A 21,800-nucleotide genomic window follows, 5' to 3' on the forward strand; every position below is an offset into this window, starting at 1 on the left:
AGTAGCAGTTAAATATCCTGTAGACTGGAAAGTGAACATGATGAAAAGGCTGCAAATACATAGGTACCTCCCTAAATACACTTCCTTTGCAGGACAGAGTCACCAGACCGAAGACAACAAAAAGCCACGAGGCAGCCAAAAATAAAGAAAACTGGTCCATGTGTGTGGATGTGTTGGTGACCAGGGTGACACAACCAGCTGTTCTCCAGCCTAGGTGTGTAAACTCCAGAGGGTAAAGGAAACCCATCCTTGCACTGAATAGACCCTGAGAGGTAGATTTTATGGGTACCTTTGTATTGGTGTGACAGGATGGACATAAAACATAACCCCAGCTGCACTTTGCTCCCCTGGCCCCTGCACGAGGCAGAAAAGGTTGGCTTGGTGTTTAATTTGGGCAGGTGAGAGATGCAGACCCTGCTGTATGGAATAGATCTTTATCTCCCATCCATGGTTTTACTCAAGGTCATTTTGCTGTTTCATGGGAGACCCAATGCTGCTGATAACGTGTCTTCATGATATTCACAAAAAAGCCCTGGCTGTGACTAATCCCCAGGGAGAAGAAGGCAGCAACTTTTCCTTCATCATGAGAAGGCAGGAGGTTAGTCACAAAACCAGTCCTTCATCACAAGAAGGCAGGAGGTTAGTCACAAAACCAGCCAAGAATCATGGTCATCTGCCTTTGTCATGTAGGGAGTCTGTGTTAGACAGAACCCTGAGGCTGTGGGATGGCCCTGGCTCCTGATGGATGTGGCCAGGTCAGTGTCCCAACTCCTGCATCCCAGGAAGATCTCCCACCCAAGATGCCTGCACTAAGTCTTTTACAATATTAATTGGTTGGAAAAGGCCAAAGGAGGCATTTGCTCTTGGAATGTTCTCCTGGCTTCACACAGTTACTTCTCATACCTGGTGTGATCCCTGTGCCTACTGCCAGCAATGCCTGGCCAGTGTGAAACACCAGCCAAAGGTCTTTTGGCAGAGTTTAGAAGCTCTGAACTGGGCTCAGTCTTTTATTTGTGTGTGCACATCCACAAGAAGGAACACGAGAACTGCACATCACACCGAGACACTCCTCCCAGCAAGCAGAAAATCCTCATAGTGGTGACACTCTCAGTGGCTTTTTTTATGTAATATTTAAAGAGCACTTCTCCTTTTATGCAGGTTAGTACCCTTGAAACCCCTCCACTCAATACTGGAGGGCTGAGGACCTGTGAACAGGTCTCTGCAGACACGAGCCTTGGTTTCCTCAGGCATCACTGCTTGGAATGAGTCTCCACATTCCAGCTGCTATGAGGCTGCTGCACACTCAAAACCACCCTCACTTGAGCTCTGCAGTCAAGGGTACTTCAGTTTGTAGTTTAACCCTTGAGGAATAATGCCTGGACCAGAGCACTGTGCACAAGGAGGACAGTGGGAAGGATCACGAGGCATTTACTCACCCACAGCCAAGTGCACACACAGATTTAAGTGGCATATTAAATATCTCCAGGCAATCCCAAGCCCTTCAGAACCCACATCAGCACTTGGCTTCTGCTTTAATTTTGTCATTTGCCTCCTGGGCTCCCTGAGCAGGGGCTGCTCCGTGATTCCTGCCTGCAATGTGTTTGTGCCACTCCTCCCATCAGCAGATATGTCCCCTCTTCACAGCCCTTAAGTACACATCTGCCTTTCCTCCTTTCTGCTGGGTGTTTTCTACTGCTGTCAGTTGCTGACAGAGCCCAGATTTCCTCTGCCTTTCACCCAGGTCAGCATCCTCACCTCCCTCCAGCAGATTATTGCAATAAATGACACTGGGTTGTTCCTCTCAAAGCTCTTTAAGCTCAGACCCGAAGCAGACAACATCAATTTTGAAACAAACCTCTGAGTCTTTATACAGAGAGGCATTAAATAATACAACAGCCTCATGAATTCAGGCAGAATTCGTAACTTTGATACAACTGAAGTGTCCTAAGCCTTCACTTTATATTTCCATGCCTTGATGCCAGAGGAACTGAGGACTCTCTGAGGGCTTTGCTACAGAAGAAAGTTGTATTTCTGCAGAACTTCACATGAATCCGTAAACCAACACAGCTCGGCTGGAGCGAGGACTGTGCCGACACTGATTTCCATATAAAGTGGCTTATTATGGGTTAGTCAAATGTGGTCCCAACCAAACCAGGAAAAATTGATATTACTTGTATTGATTGAAATTTAGAGATTAGTTGGAGCAAGCAGCTCTCTCCTGCAGATGATCTCTGAGATGTGTGAGTGAGGGAGCTCCATCTCCAGCAGCAGAGGGATGCTCTGCCATCCCTGCAGCACCTTGTCTTGTGTTCCAAACATTGCTCCTCTCCCTGGATACAGCTGCTTGGTTGGTGTGAAGGTGCTTAGGCTGTACCCCAACATCTTCCTTTACAGAAACACAGTGGTTTTACCCTGCACACATTGATGGGAAAAAAGATTGTACAGAATAGTGTTCAGCTGTTAGGTGAATGGAGCAGATAAGCAGCTACTCTTTCTCTAATTTCAGTGACTTTTTCATGAATTGACATCTATCAGCTTCAGATCCTTCAGATTCATCAATAAAAGTAATTTGAAAAGCTCAAGGTGCCATCAAGAGCCGCAGGACTGTGCTTTGAGATGATCACACAGCATACAAATTACTTTCCTTCAGTAAAAACCTTGTTGTGATTTTATATTCTAACTTTGGCTACAGAAGCAACAGCTCAGATCTAGGTAGTGGCTAACACAAAGAACAGTGGGTGAGGAGATTCCCAGTTCGAATGTGTTTTCCTGGTTATTTTAGTCACTTGTTGAGTAACAGTTTGAGAAGAAACTGCTCCGTTCCCTGTGCTCGTTTGGAGTCTGCGCTGTGATTAGCAGCACTTCACTTCTGTGAAGCCTCCTGCAAAGTTTTCAGACAGAGCAAGTCCCAGAATTAGATGCATTTCCATAATTCTGCATGTGTATGCCAATGCATTTTTATTAATTGAATAGCCAACTGGGAAAATTGCAATGTATTACCTAAGAGTGGCTTCAAATCCATCTCAGAGATGTGCTGTCACCTGGTGTTGACACATGCAGATAAGACATTTGTACAAAGTAGAGGAGTTGGGAGGACAGATCCATCAAGGCAAGACATGAGGAAGCCCTTTGCCCCAGGACCAGAGTGGGAGCAAATGGAAATAATTATTCTGGAGAGTGAGTAACTGAAATTCCTGTTGCAAGGACTGTTTTAGCCATAAGCTAGTGAAGAGATGAAAAACTGCCATCAGAATGAAAAGTGCTAGAAGCAGCAGAAACGCATGCAACAGCAAGGTTAGCAATTGGGTAGGAAAAAGGAGGAAAAAACCCTCCTGCAGAATCTTCACTCTCAGCAAAAAATTGAAGGCAAAACCCAACAGATTCTGTTTAAAGAAATCGTTTACAGCGATTTTCTTTACTCCCAAGTTAAAGCGTGCATGTTCTCATTCCAGCTGAATAAGGCAGCCTTTTTGCTGATGCAGAACACATCTTACTAGTTCATTTTCAGTACAATGCACAGAGAATTAAGTGCACAATTCCTGGTAACAAGAATGGAGATTGCTCACGTCTCCTTCCTTCCTGCACATCACAGAATAAATAACTGGGAGTGCAGGGCAGAGAACACCAGACACATCACTTTGGCTTTGGTTATCAGGAGTTAGAGGGCTGCAGTTAAAATCTACCCTAAAACAGAAGAAATATTTCTCTGGATAGCAATTCTTCCTATCTACCATTTCCAAGAGCGATGACCAGCCTCAATATGCAGCAGCTGAATACAAATCAGGCTGTGAGCTCTGTGCTGTGCAAAAACCATCAAAAAATAAATGCCTGAATTTTTACCTTCTCGGGAAATCATGTCAACATCAGCACAACCACGTTTTGCTTCCAGTCTAGTCTCAATCAGGGCACAATTCAACTCTGATGGGCTTTTGCAAATATGGGACTGACCTTGTTAAGCATGTGACATGGGCTTCAGTGAGGCTTCAATATCCTCCTGATGCACCGAGGTGATGAGCTCCTTCTGCACTCATTGAGCTCCTCAGGATTTAACAGTGTGCAGGCTCTGAGCTGGGCCCTAAGCACTCAGATCAGCATCTATGAAACAGGCATGACATTGATCCTGGACCTGCACAGGTCTGAGCCAGAGCAGTAGCAGAGCTACATTCAGTCACAGGGGAAAAAACAAAAGGTGGTGTTTTTTTTTCTTGCAGCAGAAAGGCAGAAAATATCTTATAAGGGCTGGTCCAAAGGAGGGATATGAATATGCTCTGAGGGCTGGAGAACTTCTACGAGGACAGGCTGAGAGAGCTGAGGGTGTTCAGCCTGGAGAACTTTTAAGAACCTTTTAAGGTCATCTAGTCCAACCCCCCTGCAATGAGTGGGGACATCTTCAACTCCATTGAGTTGCTCAGAGCCTTATCCAACCTGGCCTTGAGTGTTTCCAGGGATCCACCACCTCTCTGGGCAACCTGTTCTAGTGTTTTACCACTCTCATTGTAAAAACACTTCTCGCTTATATCTAATCTAAATTGTCCTCCTTCAGTTTGAAATAATGAGAGGATACAGAGCATCATTTCCTTCTTTCTCTGCCAGACCAAAACACACTCACCAAGGAAGAGAGAGATGAAATTCAGCAGTGAGTTGCTGAAATGTGCTGTATTTCAGGCTCATCAAAAGCTGCTGCTGTGGCATGCCCACGTGTTCGTACAATCAGGGCACCCTGAGACTCTGCCAGCTCCAAATTGTGTCTCACTTGCAGCTCTGACGAGGAATCGTTTTCGTAGCGAGCCAAGAGTGGCCCTGCCTGGAGTTCCTGTCTCTGAGCCTCTTGGTGCATCTATTAATAGCAAATCATCACCTCCTCTCCTCTGAGCTCCTCACACCCTCCCTGCCTTGCCTTGCCTGCTGGTTGGAGCTGTCACCGTGACTCAGATCTCCACGATCAGATTCCCTGGGCAGGGACATTCCCCATACATTATATGGCATCGTGAAGCTATTAAGCTCCTTAGGTTTATATCACCTAAGCTGCTTAGGTTTCTATCACCAGCAGTGATATGCTGTTGCAGAACCTGACATTTGAAGCAATGTAATTGCAATTTAAGGTCTCAGAGCTCCTAAACACTTCATTTAACAGAGAGGGTCTGCATGATCTTGACAACAACACTGAGTGAAAATAAAGTGTCAAAATCCCAAGCGAATGTCATCCACAAAAACAAGCACAAACATAAGCTATGACCAGGTAGGACTGCAACATTTCACTGATCCTCCTGCAGAATTCCCTAAGATACCAAGGCATCAATCTCTTTCCATTACATCCCTGCTCAACAAAAATATGATTATTTACACTGTAAAGCAAAAAGCTCTGTTACTCTCTGCTTAAGAAACAGATGAAAAAAAGTTGTTTCTCATTGTAATTGGCTTAATTTTCTGAGTTTATTATAATTGCTGAAATGACTAACTTCAATCTAATCTTGCTTCCAAGCCCCTGGAATGGCATTACTCATGCATTCATCAAAGCACAGGATTGTTTGCACTAGAAATCTCTAGATAACCTGCTTACTCAGTGACGCTGGAGATATCTGTCAGGCCCTAATATTTCATTTCCTGAATAAATGTTTCATCGACTCCGTACTCAGACTGTGAAAAGAGGAAAATATTCTTTTGATCATTCATTTGAAATCTTTGCTTCGTCCTTTAGAAATGAGTGTAACCAGTGTGCAGGCAAGAGGGAGACAATTAAGCTGGGTAAACTGATATGCAGAGATTTAATGATTTTTTTGTATTCTTTAAAGGGATGTAAACCCAAAGAGTCTCACTCTTCTCCTGCATACCCCTGGCCTCTATTTTGCCAGGTTTAGGGATGAAATGTCCCTGAAGTTGCTGCCCAAACATTCCACCTGAGCTGTGTGTTGATGCCATAGACACTCAATATCTGTGCAGTTCTACCCTTGAGATTCAGGGCAGATCTGATGATTTTAACAGTTTGACTCAATGACCTTAAAGGTCTTTTCCAGCCTAAATGATGATATGATTCTGTTCTATGATTTGTACCTGTCCATGCCCCCCAATTCACCTACTAATATTGCTGTGAGTCCTTCCCTGCCTGTACTGAATTCACAAACAAGAAGTCTCATGATTGACCTGGAGGATCTGTTTCTCATAAAACAAAAGCCCTAGAAAATTGTGTGTTTGTTAATTTAACCCACACAGGAAATGCTGTGACATAATCCCTACACAACAGCAAGGAAAGTGTAAGTGCAAGAGCTGTGAGTCCTTCCCCCTTCAGGTGGATGTGCACAGGTAGAGCTGCAGAGCCCGAGTGAGATTTGGGCTGCTCTTCATGTTGACCCTCAGAACTCTCACCTGCTTGGTAAGCTAACACAGTCTGTAGGAAAGAACAGAAACAAGCAGCAGTTCAACTTGTAGTGCTCTAGAATACTTCTAGAAATGCAGAACTGCAGAAAACCAGAGGTGGAGATCACCTGGCCTATGAAAGCAGTATTGGTTTTGGAGCTGAAATGCACACATTGAGGACAATTTGGCTTCCTACTTCAGATGTAGGCTCTGTCATCATTTTTTAATGAAATATATAGATTTCCAAACTTAACTATTGATTTATTACAAAGTTTGATACTTGATTGGCGATAGGAGACCAGTAATTTTCTTGGCACTAATTACCATATAGTTGGTTTCTTCCCTTCTGTGCCTGACTGGTCCCTGTCATCACCTGCCTTACTCCTGTACTGGAAACCCTTTGGTGCAAAGTGTGATGGTTTTGTTTGTGTAGAGCCTGTAGCATGTAGGCTCCTTGTCACAGCCAGGAGTCTGAGGCACTACAATAATTCAAATGCTAATATGCCAACAGAATCAAATGTCATCTATTGAGAACCTGTTTCTGCTCTGCTTTAAAACACCGATAAATCAGAATTTTCCTTGTGGCATGGCTTGTTTTGTTATGTATTTTTATCAAGGGAGCCAGTGGCAACAAGTAGAACCCTGAGCTGGTTAAAGCTTATTTCAAGTTAATTTGAAATACTGCTCTCTCTCTGGACTCATCCATCTCTACAAAGAAAGCAGCAAGCAATCCAGGACATTCAAAGCATAACGACATTCAGATGTGTCTAGACATAAATAGCAACTTCTAAACCAAGAATTTGCCTCTGGAGTCTTTTCAGTAGGTCCTCAAATAGGAAATATTTAAAGGGAGACCATGATAGTATAATTTCTCTTTGTTTGAGGCAAGGATGGAGTGAATGTGTCATAAGGCACTAAGAAAGAACAAGAGAAATCTCAGTGAGCCAAAATGAAAGGACTTCATTATAGACAAGAGCCTCACTCCACTTAAGTCAATCATAAATCTGTTGACTTCAGTAGCCAAGGATTTCATGACACAGCTTCAACCAAAACCATTTTTTAGCACCATATTGTACAATTTGAGGCCTCAAATTGAACCTTTTTTGTAATCCATACCCAGGAGTGGCAAGATCTGGCCATATGCCCATGGCAGAGCCTCCACTCAAAGCTCTGACTGGAGCAGAGCTCACCAGGGGCTTCCAATGACCCTTTGAGCAACATCTCAAACTTCCAGAATGGGAAAACTCTTCCTAAATGTCAGTCTACTTGGGATTTCTGTGAGTATTAGTAAATAATTGGAATTTCAGTGCTAACAGGTTGGTCTTTCAACAAATTGACATTAAAATTGTCCTGAAGAAGAGGTGGTATGAACACATGCTAGGGAGGCACTGACACCACCTGCAAACAGCACCACTGACCTCTCCTGAGCAGGAGATGTGGGAGACTGAAACCCTCTCTTCCCATCCCAGATTCCAGGGAAAGACACCAGCAATGAGTAAAAGGAGAGCTCTGCCTTTGCCTCGTGGGTTATCCTCCTGGAATCACACACTCCCTTATCCACAAACACAGGGAGCCTGAAGGAGATGAATCACAATGAAAAATACCTAAAATTTCACTAGGTTTATTTCTTTACACAGAAGAGCAAGTGCACAAACAAAACTGGGAACAACAAATGGAGTTCTCCAGCTTCTCCTTTTCCCACTTAATAAAGGGTATGCTTTGCTACCACTTAATTCAATGGAAAAATTCCTTTAGGTCTCCATGGGAACAGCATTGGGTCTATAATACTTAACTATAAGTACCAAATTCTATAAGCTTTGGCTGAAACTTTTTAGTGTCCTTTTAAAGATCTCTGCGGATAAAGAACTTCAGGCTCTGGAGTCAATAAAGTCAATGAAGCAGCTTTCACAGGCATCAAAAGTTCACTTTCAAACTTTTCTACAAAATAGTTACTGGAATTTGGGGGAAGGAGCACAAAGAAAACACTGTAATAACTAACACAATGACCCTTTCAACAAGGCAGGCGAGCAGCCTTCTTAATGAAATTGGACTTAACGTACATTTGGACCAGACAGTGAAAGAAAATCTCTCACCAGCACATCACAAGGCCAATAATGTGTAAACAGATAATAGCAAGAGCTGTGTGGTTCATAATTAATTCAAAGGAGATGGCATTTCTGCCTTCTTCCCTCTTTGGGCAGTCATTGAAGACAATTTGCCTCTCAGCCTGTGTGAAGTACCAGAGTTCAGAACTAAATCCTTCCATTCCCATCGTGATAGCACTAACGTGCAGCAATAAAATAACAATATTTACATTTACTGGGCATTGTAGTTGTGTGGCAGAATTCTAGACAAATCCCTGAACCCATAATCTTCTGTTCACACCCAAATCCACTTCAAAATGAAGAGAAATAGAAATAATACCTAAATGGTGATGGTAATGAACAGTGTAATTAATAATCTGACACTGAGACTGAGCAGTTCATAGTTCAACACAGCTTTGAAACAACGTGGATGTATTTGCTGATTTTTGTAAGAGGGTTTAGCCAGGATAAAAACCACTGTGGGTCTCAGATGCTTGGGGTGATCTTACTCTGACCAGCTACTTCCCTGATGAATATGGATTCAGGTCTCCCTTTGTGCCCGAGGCTGTTGCTGTGCCAGGTAGAGCCTCCAGAATCCTTCCCAGCTTTGCAGCTCCCAGCTCAGCCCATGGTATGTGTACCAAATTGGCAGCTGTCAAAATTATTCAGCTTAGAAATGCATCAGACACGGCAGTTAATGACCCAGACTGAAAAACAAGGAAAGCAATACAAGATCTTCTCAGTTCTAGGGGCTGAGGACTGAACACCCTGTGCTACAGGTGGAGGCTTGGGCAGGGAATTCTTCCTGCCTTCAACCCTCTACAGCCAGGTCTGTTCAACCAGTCAGTGCCATCTAACCCTAACTCTGCTCTCAGACAGTAGTTTGCCCCAGCCCTGGCACATGTTTAAGGGCAAGAAGTATTTATTTTATGACCTCACTGAACTCCTGATTGAAACATTCACAGACTGGGATTCTAAAACACATTTTCTTCTAGCAACATTTGCTCAGAAAATCCCACACTACGTGCTTTGACCACATCATAAAGAAAAAGGCTTCATTCTGGATGCTGAACAACATGCACAGTTTGAGAGGAGCATGTTTGCTTTCTGGCAGGATACAGCTTTCACACAGACCACAGCAGACACAAGCATTAAGAATGGATTCAGGCAGTCACGGAGGCTGGAACATTACCATTAGTGGGACAGTACCAAATACAGAAGATACCCTGTCTTAAAAACCTTTATTTTCAGTGCAGAAACATGGGATAATGACAAGAAACCTTTAGGGAATATGGCAATTTCCATAGCTTGTGATGCTAATTACAGTCATTATCAGAGACTAAAAAGTTCTGCCTGTTTTTTGTTCTCTGCTCAGGGTGGCTGAGCTGGGAGATGAACTCAAGGTGCAATAACAATGCTAAGCAAAAAAAACCTCCTTCAAACCCTAAATCCCATTTATTTTAAAATGCTACACCCTAACTATTTAAAGTTTCTATAATAGCTCAGAAAGCTTTCTCTGTGTGTACACACACACAGAATCCAAGGTATTTTCTTTTCTAAAATGACTCCTATTCTTTGAATGAACAGCAGCAGCAGAGCAGCATCAGGTTCTTAATGGGTTTTGTTCTTTGGGTCTACATATTTAATTTTCTTTTAGATTTAGCCCCTTTTCCCTTTACCTCTTTCACCATTCTTCTTTTAATATGAAGAGGTTTCCAGAGATGAACTGTGAATACTTATGTTCACCCATCCCTGGAGGTTTACAAGCTGAGACTGGATGTGGCACTTAGTGCCATGGTCTAGTAACCACAGTGGGGTTGGACTCGATGATCTTTGAGGTCTTTTCCAATCCAGTTGATTCTGTGAAATAAAAAGAATGCCTCCTAAATCATTCACTGCTCTGGCTACGTGGTGTTCATATGGTCTAAGGCTGGATCCAAGGGTTTAGAACAGTGACAAGTGCAATACCTGAGGTTACATGCTGCAGGAAAATTGGATGTGCTGAGGGTCTGTGCACCATTGGTGGCATGATGACACTGGACATGTTCATTCTGTACTCAGCTGAAGCTCTTGCATTAGAAAGATTAACTAAATCAGGGAGAGAAGGCCAGGTAATTGTTTTAATACATAAATAAGAAATAAAGCAGAGTGCTGGAGCTGGGGCTGCTCACACACAAATGCTGCCCACTCAGTCAGAGTCTCTGGTCACTGTTTCCCACCTGAAGTTCCACCAGCCTCTCGTCACACAGCCCTGTCCAAAGGAGAGGTGGAGGACCCACCTTGCCAACGTCTGCATTACAGCAGATTGCCTGCTGATTATATCCTTCCTCTTCCAGAAAACAACTTGAAACAAATAAGGCATAGTATTTGCCTAGGACAGCTCCCACCAACAGTAAGAAGCTCAAATAAAAGCACAGGTTGGGAAGTCTGGCTGGATGTCCTCTCCTGGTGCACTTTCATATACATCAACAGCTGTTCTCATGGAATCTCAACATGTTAAACATGAAGCATTTAACTATGTTATCCTACCTATTTTTTTTAAATAACTCAATGCCACTGTAGTGATCAGGGGATCTTCCTTTTTTGCCTGTAAATTTTTTATTAGGCACCTCCTAATCTCTAAATATTTAAAGCTTTATTTGTTTGACACATTGAATTAATTGACTATTAATACAAAACCTCCCACAAAGAAGCTGCAGATACAGTACTTCAAGCTGTGATTTCTTCACTTCTCACAGCCTAAGGCCTCAGTTCTGCAATTACACACATTTATCTGTACTACGCCGAAGAATCCCAATGGGACAACTCACACTAGTGAAGTTAATCACATTTGTGAAGATCCAAGTCCTGTAGTTTTGGCTTGGGATTGTATTTGGATGAGACATCTTCAGGGAACTGAGATCTGAAGAAAGCAGCACCAGCAGTGCAGTGTTTGATGCTTCTTATGAATAATGTTACTGTGACAAACCTGAAGGGGAAGGTGTTCTCATACCTGAAACTCAGACTGGGGAATGCCCAGGAACAGCTTCCTGACTGACACAGGTCCTGCAGAGCTAGATGGCTCTGTCCACCCGTAAAATCAAGTGAATTAGGTGGATATACAAGTTCAAAAACACTGGGCTGAATAATTTAAAAAGTGATTTTCGATCTTTACGTGGAATCCAAGGACAAGAAACGATAACGAACTGTTTAATATCCATGAACCAAAGCCCTGTGAGAAGCTATAAACTAAAACTGCATACCCATCAGTCCTTCCTTAATTAATCCCACTGTCCTAGCAAGCTTAGTGGTTTACAACTCCTAATCAATGAATTAAGAAATCAAGCATCCCAGTACACTATTTAAGAAGATAACCACACCACAAAATTTACTGTGACTCTGCTATACTGCGAATGGATAAGACTTCAACCTTTTTGCCCTTAAATGTCACCAGACAGGGGATGCCGAGCACGAAGGCATCGGGATGCAGGAGGAATAATTCCGTGTCCGGGTGGGAGATGCTGAGCATCACCAGCGAGCGAGGGCACCTCGTGCCGGCCAAGCGGAGAGCTACATTCGTTTCCTCTGCATCATCTCCTCTGGGCTCGTTCCTTTCGCACGGGAATAGTTTCTCTATCCAGTTTTAACGGATTTTGTGGAGGGCTCGCAGCAGCCACCAGTGCAGCCCCCTGGCCACTGCAGGACCCCACTGCAAGAAACACCAGTTCCTCTAGGCCAGCGCGGACCCACAGCTCAGCATCCAAACCTGGATTCTCACCCTCTGCCGCTCACATCCAGCTCCTGCATCACCGGTGTTAACATGTGGAATCTGGAGAAACGTCCCTCCCCCCCGACACTGGGAATACAATGCTTTACAGTAATTCCCTCTGTCGGAGGGCTCACACTCTGCAGCTAGACTTTACTAACTGTAGGCTCCAAATTCTGCACTCAAAGAGAATACTCTTATACCTTCACACACACATGTACCTGTATATTATGGGTCCCAGCACAGGCAGTTTGCAGTGCTGATCACTAATTAAATATTTTTCTGCTCCAATTATGTGTCTCTCCATCCCAGAGACACAAAAACACGTTCCAAGCATCATCAATCTATAACTGGGCTAAACTGGCTGTTCAGGAATAATCAAATTAATGTGGACTCTTAACGAATGGCAAATCTCAGCTCATGCTGAACAAAAATATTGCAACAGGAGGCAAACTTAGTAAAAATAATCTTCAAAGTTTAGGCTACCTTAGGAAGCTTTTTCATATTAACATTTGTGAACAAAAGCCTTTGCACTGATGCTGCTTTGAGCCACACAGCACTGCTTTACTAGTGTTACTGTAACTTCACCATAGCCCAAAGGCAAATTGGATCCTTTAGGGTTGCTGTTAATAATTAGACATAGATCGAAGAATTTTTAAACACAAATTCACAACTCAAGGAAAGCAAACCGACTCAGAGTGGAGTGCAGTCAGTACTGGTACACAGTGTACTTAGCACTGCTGCTTCTTATCTAAGGTAGCTGTATTCCACAAACTACTGACAGAGTTGCCTGACAGCACTCTGTTAAAATTTCTAAACTTACTAGTGCTGCTTCTAGAAACTACAGAACTTTATGAGCAGGCATCAGGTATAAATTGATATTCTTGTTTCAGTGCACTGAGGCTAAACTTTTAGTAATGACTTGCAAGTAAACAACGTGTTCTTTTCTAGCTGAAATAAACTTCCACTGCCTTTCAGTGGAACACTGAGCTGTACTTTGGTAAAGGATTTGGGAGGTTTAATGCATAGCTAATGCTGGTTGGAATTATGACAAAGGTGTTACAATTTTGCTGCTGGAAGAAAAAAAATGGCCTAATTCTTTACTGTAGCCATCGATCCTGGTTTATGGAACACAGTGAGAAATTATCACATCAACACTTAAAAAAACAAAGCCAAACTTCTTTAAAGCAGCACTTTAAGAATATGTGGAACCTCTGTGATACAGACACGAGACCTGAGCACGTGGTACACAGCCAAGATTTGAAGTGTAAATCCATTAAATCTGCAGACATGTTTTCTTCTCTTGGTGATTAATTTCTTCCCTACCCCCATGGGAAACTAATGGGACACCTCTTTAATTATTAGAAGATATTCAAAACTATATTACAGTGTCAGTATGTGAATATAGGACAGATTTGGATGACAACATTTTACAACTTGGTAAAATACAATCTCCCTGAAAAAGAAAAGTTATTAGAACACATTATCCCCAAGCCTGGGCACATCCAGGTCCTGTTTGCAACTCTGCTGCTGGTTTAATGTGGGACTTCTAGCAAAATAGTTACATCTCTTTCCCCATTCGTAATTGGCAGCTACCAAAACTTCTCTTCCTCATACAACTGAGGACACACAGAATCAAGGTAAGCTCTGGTGCAGAAGCAGAGACATCCTGTGAAGACAGTGACATCATGGGTTAACTTTGCTGTTTGTAAAGTGCATGGCATCATCAGCATAGACCAAAAGGAAAAAAATGGACTGAAAATGAGCCCTTGGAAAGACATACAGAGTGAGAGCAGAATGTCTTGCACTAAGGTTATGTATTTAACAGTTTTACATGAAATATTTATATATAAAAACTTTAAGTGCTTTTTCTCCAATTTAAAAATCTAAAGAATTCAAAAATAAGGCATTCAATATTTGAAAAAGTACAGATTTACAAAATGTGTATATTCTGTCATGAAAACTCCACACCAACATTATACACTTGGAAAAAAATACAAACAGGATATATTACAAATTTACGTAGCAATAACTTAGTTCATACCATGCAATAAAAAGGACGTTAATAGAGATACACAAGCTTTTAGCTTTCCTAAACTGGAGGGCTTAATTTTGTTTGCAAATGAGTTTTTATACGCAAATTCATTGATCTGTGGCACTTGAAACTTCTGGTAGCCTTTCTACTGAGAGTTAAATTGTACATAATGATAATGAGGATGGAGAGGAACACAGCAGCTGTTACGAATCATTCCAACTTTGTTCCACAATAGCTGAAACTCTTTTCTCATATTCACGTTTGTTCTCCTGGTAAAGTTGTGCTGCCTGGCTGTTTGCTGGACTGTTTGGATTGGGTTCATCAAGCAGAGACTGGAAAAATGGGAAAACACAACGTGAGACAAACCAACGCATTTAAATCAGGGGGAAAATCAAGTGAAAACTTTCAAGTCAGATGTGTTTCAGAAGGCAGACATGACAAAGAAGGCCCAATCAAAAAAACCCCAGTTAAACCCATGGTTAGGCACCCCTAACTACATTACTGAACCTCAAATTACACACTGTACAAGCATTAGCACTGCACACATTTCTAGGCTCACAAACCTAGCAGAGACATGGCCATTTGTGCCAGTCAGCACTATAAAACTAATTCACTGTCTGGTAATAACATTACTACTGTCGTTTGGGACTAAAGAGGAGCTTCAGATGCCTCCAACAAAACTTCTCTGTAGAAAGATAAAGACAGTCACAAAGGAGACAAGAAAAAATGTGCATTTTTGCTGTGCCAGGCCATTTTTACTTATGCCAAGTAGTATGTTTCAGCAGTATTGTCCCTCTGAGGACTTCAAAAGGCAAAGCTTCACCATAAAGGTTAGTGCTTTGAACAGGAGGCAAATTTCTGCGTCTGATGTCCTATCCTGACTAAAAACAGCTAAAAAGGAACCCAAACTAGTAACTGCTTTCCTGTACAAAAACACATAATGGCAGTTTTGTAGCTCAGAATTGGTAATTATGTAGGTCAGCACCTTTGCCTTGATTGGATCTAGAAAGCTACTGCTTAGCTCACAGGGATGTGAAGTTCCCTTTGATACAGGTAGCTGGCTATCCCCATCACTGAGATGTGTGCTGTGGAACAGAGACCAACAACAACATCATGATTTGCTGAAACAGATGCAAAGTTACCTGAATTGAAGTTAAAATAGACGAGACGTCGTATGTTGGACTCCAGCGATTCTGAAGGATATCTAAACATATGCTGCCATCTGCATACACTGAAAACACCACAGAGACCACTCAGAACTGTCAGAGTTACAAGCTGCTCATGACACACTGCTCAAGGCACAGCTAATGTTCCAATTCAGACTGTGCTTGAATTAGTTCTTCAGGAAAGAGGACAGCAGCTATGGTTCACAATCCTCTGTAGCCTGACGTGCTGTATTATGAAGATTTATTACTGAAAGTAACAGAACACTTAAGAGGAAAAGAAGATGATGGCTTTAGCATGGGAATGGGCAGACCTGGTTTCCTGCTCCTGCAGTGTGACTGACCCATACTGTCTCAGAGGGAGAGCAGCGAGGCATTTGCTGCAGGAGTGGGACCCACGTGTGCCCATCACACACTGAGGTGGCAGTTCTTGCCCTGTTTCCACACACTCAGCACCTGCTGTGAGATGCACCAAGGCATTCAACAGAAAATACAGAAAACTGTGACTGAAATCCTACTTCTGCCTGGATACCTATTAGTAGTCTTACTGGAGCCTGTATGAGCCTCACCACTCAAACTCTCACACCCTTCTCTTCCAGCTTGCTCATGCCAATAAAACCCAGGAGATTACAGTAGGTTACACTGGCCTGCACTGCACTGTATTATTGCTAGAGGGGCAACAGGCATGGTTTGTGTTTTCTGCATGCACTAAGAGCTGAATAAAACCTAACAAGTGCTATGGAGGAACCATGGCACGTGTTGTCACCACGCTGCCCTCATCACTGAGCTCGGGTCAGCCACCTCCTCTATGACTGAGCACCCTCATGTTTCCCTGGTTGGTATAGAGCACCAGACAAAAGGCAGGGAGACTTGGCTGAAATCTTGTCTGACAGAAAGAAGTAACATTTGGCTCCATCAGTTCCCTGCAGCTCACAATGTGTCTGCACAGACACAACTGCTGTTAAATGGAAGGGGGCAGGAATCTGCAACCAGAATTGCCTCTTTAAGCCAACTTAAGTGCAGCTGCTGCTGAAAATACTCACAGGCTTTGCTACATATTGATTAGAAAGAGGCAGAGAGCTGCTTCTTAATAGCATCATAACTCTCAATTTTTCATCAAGCAGTTGCTGTCCTAGACATCTACTTAGGAGATGACAATGAAGAGAGATGAAGAGCAGTTAGGCATTCTAGAGCTCTGGAGAACACATGACCACACCACAAAACTTAAAGGATAACACAGCTAAATAAAGATGAGGTACTCACCATTTGGATGGAACATTTTTGATAAAAACCTAACAGTTGGAGGCTTATTTGGATATTCTTCAGAAAATTCTATTACTAGTTTAAAAGTACCTGTCCAAACAAACACAAACACAATCAGGTAAGTAACAACAAAAGAACATCTCCAGGCACACAGACAACAAATTCATTTGTGTGCTCCATGATCAATATTTCTTCTCACCATTATATCAACAAGCAACACCCAGTCTGGTTTCTTACCATGTGTTTCCAGTGATAATGGAACTATGGAACTACTACTTATAGTAACAAACCCAGCAGCAGAGGTTGGGGAGAAGATTGGAGACACACTGTATACATGGCAAAGGCAGCTAGATCCCACATTATCCCACTGCCCTCCCCCTTTTCCATGACCCAAAATGCTGGTTCCATGGATTGGGTGACTTTAAGGCGTTTCATTAAGAAGGCACTGTGGTGCCAGCAAAGAAACACTGGAATTTCATAATCAGCAATCTCAGTCTTTGGAGCTCGTAACTGATTCACTGAAAACCTTTATTATGGATCAGTGAATAATTTACTCCAACTCCTCCAACCCAACACAGAGAAACCCCATCTGCTGCCAATTACAGCAATAATACCATAATTATTAAACTCGTTATTCCTCATATGCCTAAGGGAGATTCATTACACACCAACTTTCATGTTTATGTACAAATTCAGGATTCCCTCGCCCTCATTGAGTTCTATATTCAGAACAATTCGAGGTTTTTCACCTGTTCTTCATTAGGAGAACAGCAATGAATCAAACAGGCCAAAAAGATGAAAGGAGAAAAGCAGAGTCTTGTTGAGCTCAGCTATGGAGATGTGCAAACACATCTGGCAGCATCAGGCTCCCCAGCTCAAATGTCTAGTGTGTGTGTATAAACAAGCCTTGATAGAACCATTGCTTCGTAGCGTTCTAACGAACCATCAATGACAAGACACTGCTTAGATCAAGATACATATTTTTATAGCCAACAAGCCTTACTCCTTCACTTGCTTAATCACAGAATCATAGAATCAACCTGGTTGGAAGAGACCTCAAAGATCATCGAGTCCAACCCTACTGTGGTCACTAGACCATGGCACTAAGTGCCACATCCAGTCTCAGCCTGAAAACCTCCAGGGATGGTGAATCCACCACCTCCCTGGGCAGCACATTCCAATGTCTGATCACTCTCTCTGTAAAAAAATCTATTACTAGTATCCAACCTAACCCTCCCCTGGCAGAGCTTGAGTCTGTGCCCTCTTGTCCTGCTGCTGGTTGCCTGGGAGAAGAGACCAACCCTCACCTGACTCCAACCTCCTGTCAGGGAGTTGCAGAGGGTGATAAAGTCTCCCCTGAGCCTCCTCTTCTCCAGGCTGAACACCCCCAGCTCCCTCAGCCTCTCCTCATGGCACTTGTGCTCCAGTCCCTTCACCAGCCTCGTTGCTCTTCTCTGGACCTGCTCCAGCACCTCAATGTCCCTCCTGAACTGAGGGGCCCAGACTTGAGCACTGTTTGAACACAGTTTGTTTCAAAGTATATGCAGATAGCATCTATTATTTTTACAAAGCAGAACAATGTTAACAGAGGCAGTATTTATAAGAATGACAAACGAGACAAAAGTTAGAGACTTACCATCTTCAAAAGGTGTCCCTTCTGGCCTGAAAGGGTTTGAAAATAAACTCCAGTTAGAAGTGATCATTACCTACTTCTACACAGGCACAATAAATTTGTATCTTCTTCCTCATCCTCCCCAAGGTACAGGTAGAGGCAATAATTTAAATATCTAGAGAAGCATCCAGAGGCAACCTCTGAGAGCTTTGTTGTATCCAAGACACTTCCTCATGGTCACTCTGCTGGTTGGGGTATCTACTTCATCATCATCCCAAACAATACACCTGCCACTATGTGACCAGACTGGAACTAATGAGCAGATTACTAGCAAACATACTTCAGTTTTAGGCAAGGCTACTGAGCCAGCTCCTCTTCTGTAGGACATGCAATGTAACTTCCCAGACAGAACCAGTACCTTGTCCCACTGGGAATCAATCCAATCACTGCTAATACATCTGGATTTAATGGCTGAGAACACGCAGTGCTTATGTAGTTTAAAGAGGAATCCTGCTTTTTCATAACCCAACTCCCACACAGTCTAACCTATTTATTAAGCCACAAGCAAGCTTTAATCAACAAAAATGTTGAAAAAATCTGAATTTTTTTTTTGTTTCCTGTGCACCCCATATTATCCTTGAAAACAGATTTTCACTGTGATAGCACATTTGGTAATTTTTCTATGTTTTCTGAGTTTATATACATAAAAGAAGGTAATTATTGCAAAAAAACCCACCAGGTTGTTATACTTAGCCCTTCAATAAAGAATTTAATAGTGATAAAGAACTCTTACCCAAATATAACTGCATTCCATTGCATGATGTTATTCTCAGATGGTGCACCACTGACACCCACAGGAGGGTCTTCTTGCAACCTAAGGATTACAAGCACAGAACGCAAGTCTTACATAAATGAAATACTCCCACCTGCAAGCACAATTTAACAGTAATATCCACGTTTTGTCAATATTTTCTCACCCCAAATCAGAGGAGACAAAGCATTACATGCAGATTATCAACACTCCTAAAGCCAAACCTACAAGGCAAAGCACATCTAGTTTTCCTTCGTGTTTTACACCGAGACAGTACAAGGGCCTAACAGGTCTGATTAAGTGTTCAGGGAGCAAAGGATTAACTGTAAGAATAATTTAAAGCTCTGCAGACAGCTGAGATTTACAGTGCTACATGGTGAACTATGGAAGAGCAATTGCTGCTGGCTGCCAGGATGAGGAAGAGAAGGAGCTGCAGCCACAAAGAGGAGCTGAAATCCAGGCAGCGACACACAGAACACACTTGCTGGGACTCAGCAAAAGGCACTGCCAGTGGAGCTTTCCCTGCATTCCCAGATCTGTGCATACGACGTGGCTAAATTTGGTATAAGCCTATTTTGACTGGCAAGCTGATTGCTTCGAAAGGGAGCAACAGCAAACCTGCACATTGCTCCCTCTTACCACTTCAACAAATGTGTTTATCTCTAAAGCAATCACAGGAGCATTTTAAATTATTTTTAGTTCCTTAATCCTTGGACTCAGGAAAAGCATGTTACTTACTGACAGCCTCATCAACTTGGACCAGGCAGAAATATGTATTGCAGCCAAAGAGCAGGATCCAAACACTCCTCTCTCCCAACCCTTCTGCAGATCACAGGAGACCCTGAGCAGCACAAACCAGCGAGCCCCAACCGATCTGCCTGATCAATGCCCTTCAGTGACAGTTCCTCCTCACCTCACCTTTCTGCCTCTAGACTTATGCAAGAATAAGAAAAACACAGTGCCTGCCCTTGCTCCAAAAGCAATTCTTGAGGTTGGATCACAACACAGTACACCTATGAACAAACTGCCACGAAAAGCTCTGCAGACATAGGGACAAATTCTAACTCAGTGTCGATGTGCAGATGCAGATTTGCTCACAGCTGACAGCAGCACAGCCAGGCAACCCTCCTGCACCTGCACTGCCTTGGCCTGTGGTAAAATTGTCCATGCCCACGGATGCTGAGCTGCAGTGCTGCCCTACAGAGCTGCCCAGAGCCCCTCTGAACCCTGTGTTTACATCCCTGCCCTCCCAGCACAGGCAGTTCAGACAGCTCAGTATCAACAACATAAACCACCTACTATTTTGGTCAGGGAAAGCAGGAACAGGACTTCTTCCTACGTGACAGCCAGGCTACATGCCAACAGCAGTGCCTGAGCATTCAGCCTGACAAATGCATCTGGACCATGGCTTTGGTGTTTAGATCAACTTCAAAGCACATGTGCACCCTACTGTCACTGGGTCTAACTGCAGAAAAGATCTGGCAAGGACTGGGGATGGGACTGATTCTGAAAGTGCCTAGAAGTCTTGAGCAGCTCTGTAATCGCTATCAACAAAAACAAATAACTTCATTCCCCTTTTGGTTTAGTGAAACAAATTACAGGAGATAGGTTAAGCAGATTTTCTCTCTTCACTGCTCCTGACAATCACAGCTGTGAAAGGAGTTTACTTTTAATGAAGTGAGTCAGAGTTCGCAGCACACAGTCTGTTGTTTCACTATCAAGTACAAGTAACTTAAGGCTAAACAAATATGTAACTTGCAATAGGAAAGTGACACGAGAAAGTTACGTAAGTTTTGGGGTATCAAAGTTGTCATAAATAAATCCGATTTACTTTGTGTTTACTTGCTTATACTTTTCCACAGCTTTAAAGTCTTCTCTCTGGCCTTAACTTCAAAATTCTTAAACCAGCCCTTCTAGGACGATAAAGGCCTAAACCCACATCTGATTGCAATCGTGAAAAATTACTTAGTCACTCAGCCTGGAAAAAAGATTAAATCACTGGTTCATGTCATCTGGGTAACCAAACACAATAAAAAGTCTGAATATCCTGTTTTGATTCGAACGGGAATCAAGCAACACCCACTTCACAAACACCAACACACACACACATAGCAACAGGGGTGGGCTCAACACCCCAAACCCAAAATTCACAAACTGAGTTCATAAATTGAGCTTTTTTGCCACAGCAATCACATAAAGCGACTACAATACACGTCAACTGTTTACTGATATATTTTCAGGGACTGGTCTACCATAGCCAGGCTAAAAAAAGAGACACTATCAGAGCTGACTCACCTCCAACAACTCCTGAGCAACTCCAAATCATACCACATACTGGAAAGCTTACAAAGGAACCCCTCACCCTTTTTCACCCTCTATTCTAAGTGTGTTTACGTGTCAGGCTGGAAATCATTTATCCCCAAACCAGTGGCCTTAACATTTAAAACACTGCACCTCACAACTTTAGCTCCTTTAACCCCAAGATTCCTCACGCCCCAAAACTTTGAACCAAAACACCTTAAACGAGACGTTTGGAGATGAATATACCCCCCAAAAAACTTACCTTGAAGCGACACCCACCCACCCCACAAACCTCATCCCCATCTCAAGTTTTGCTTGAGGTCTTCCAAACTTCGGGAAGGGATGGAATTCTGCCTCAAAAACCCTGAGGAGGGTGAAGGCTCCGCATGAAGGAGGAAGGCCAGGGGGGCAGCTTGGGCTCGCCACGCCGCG

General features: G+C 43.0%; 1 protein-coding gene across 1 annotated transcript; it reads right to left on the reverse strand.

The window, feature by feature from the left end:
• Positions 1–13,981: 13,981 nt before the first annotated feature.
• On the reverse strand, positions 13,982–19,131 carry LOC103802432 (ubiquitin-conjugating enzyme E2 B). Its single transcript, XM_009074902.1, has 5 exons — positions 19,050–19,131; positions 18,281–18,306; positions 16,645–16,734; positions 15,361–15,449; positions 13,982–14,550 (listed from the first exon to the last, which is right to left on the reverse strand). The coding sequence occupies exons 1-5, from the start codon at positions 19,073–19,075 to the stop codon at positions 14,422–14,424; spliced, it is 360 nt and encodes a 119-aa protein (XP_009073150.1). The 5' UTR covers positions 19,076–19,131; the 3' UTR covers positions 13,982–14,421.
• Between the last annotated feature and the right edge of the window lie 2,669 nt (positions 19,132–21,800).

The sequence above is a fragment of the Acanthisitta chloris genome, unplaced genomic scaffold (assembly GCF_000695815.1).
Source record: "Acanthisitta chloris isolate BGI_N310 unplaced genomic scaffold, ASM69581v1 scaffold15115, whole genome shotgun sequence".
NCBI classification, from domain to species: Eukaryota; Metazoa; Chordata; class Aves; order Passeriformes; family Acanthisittidae; genus Acanthisitta; species Acanthisitta chloris.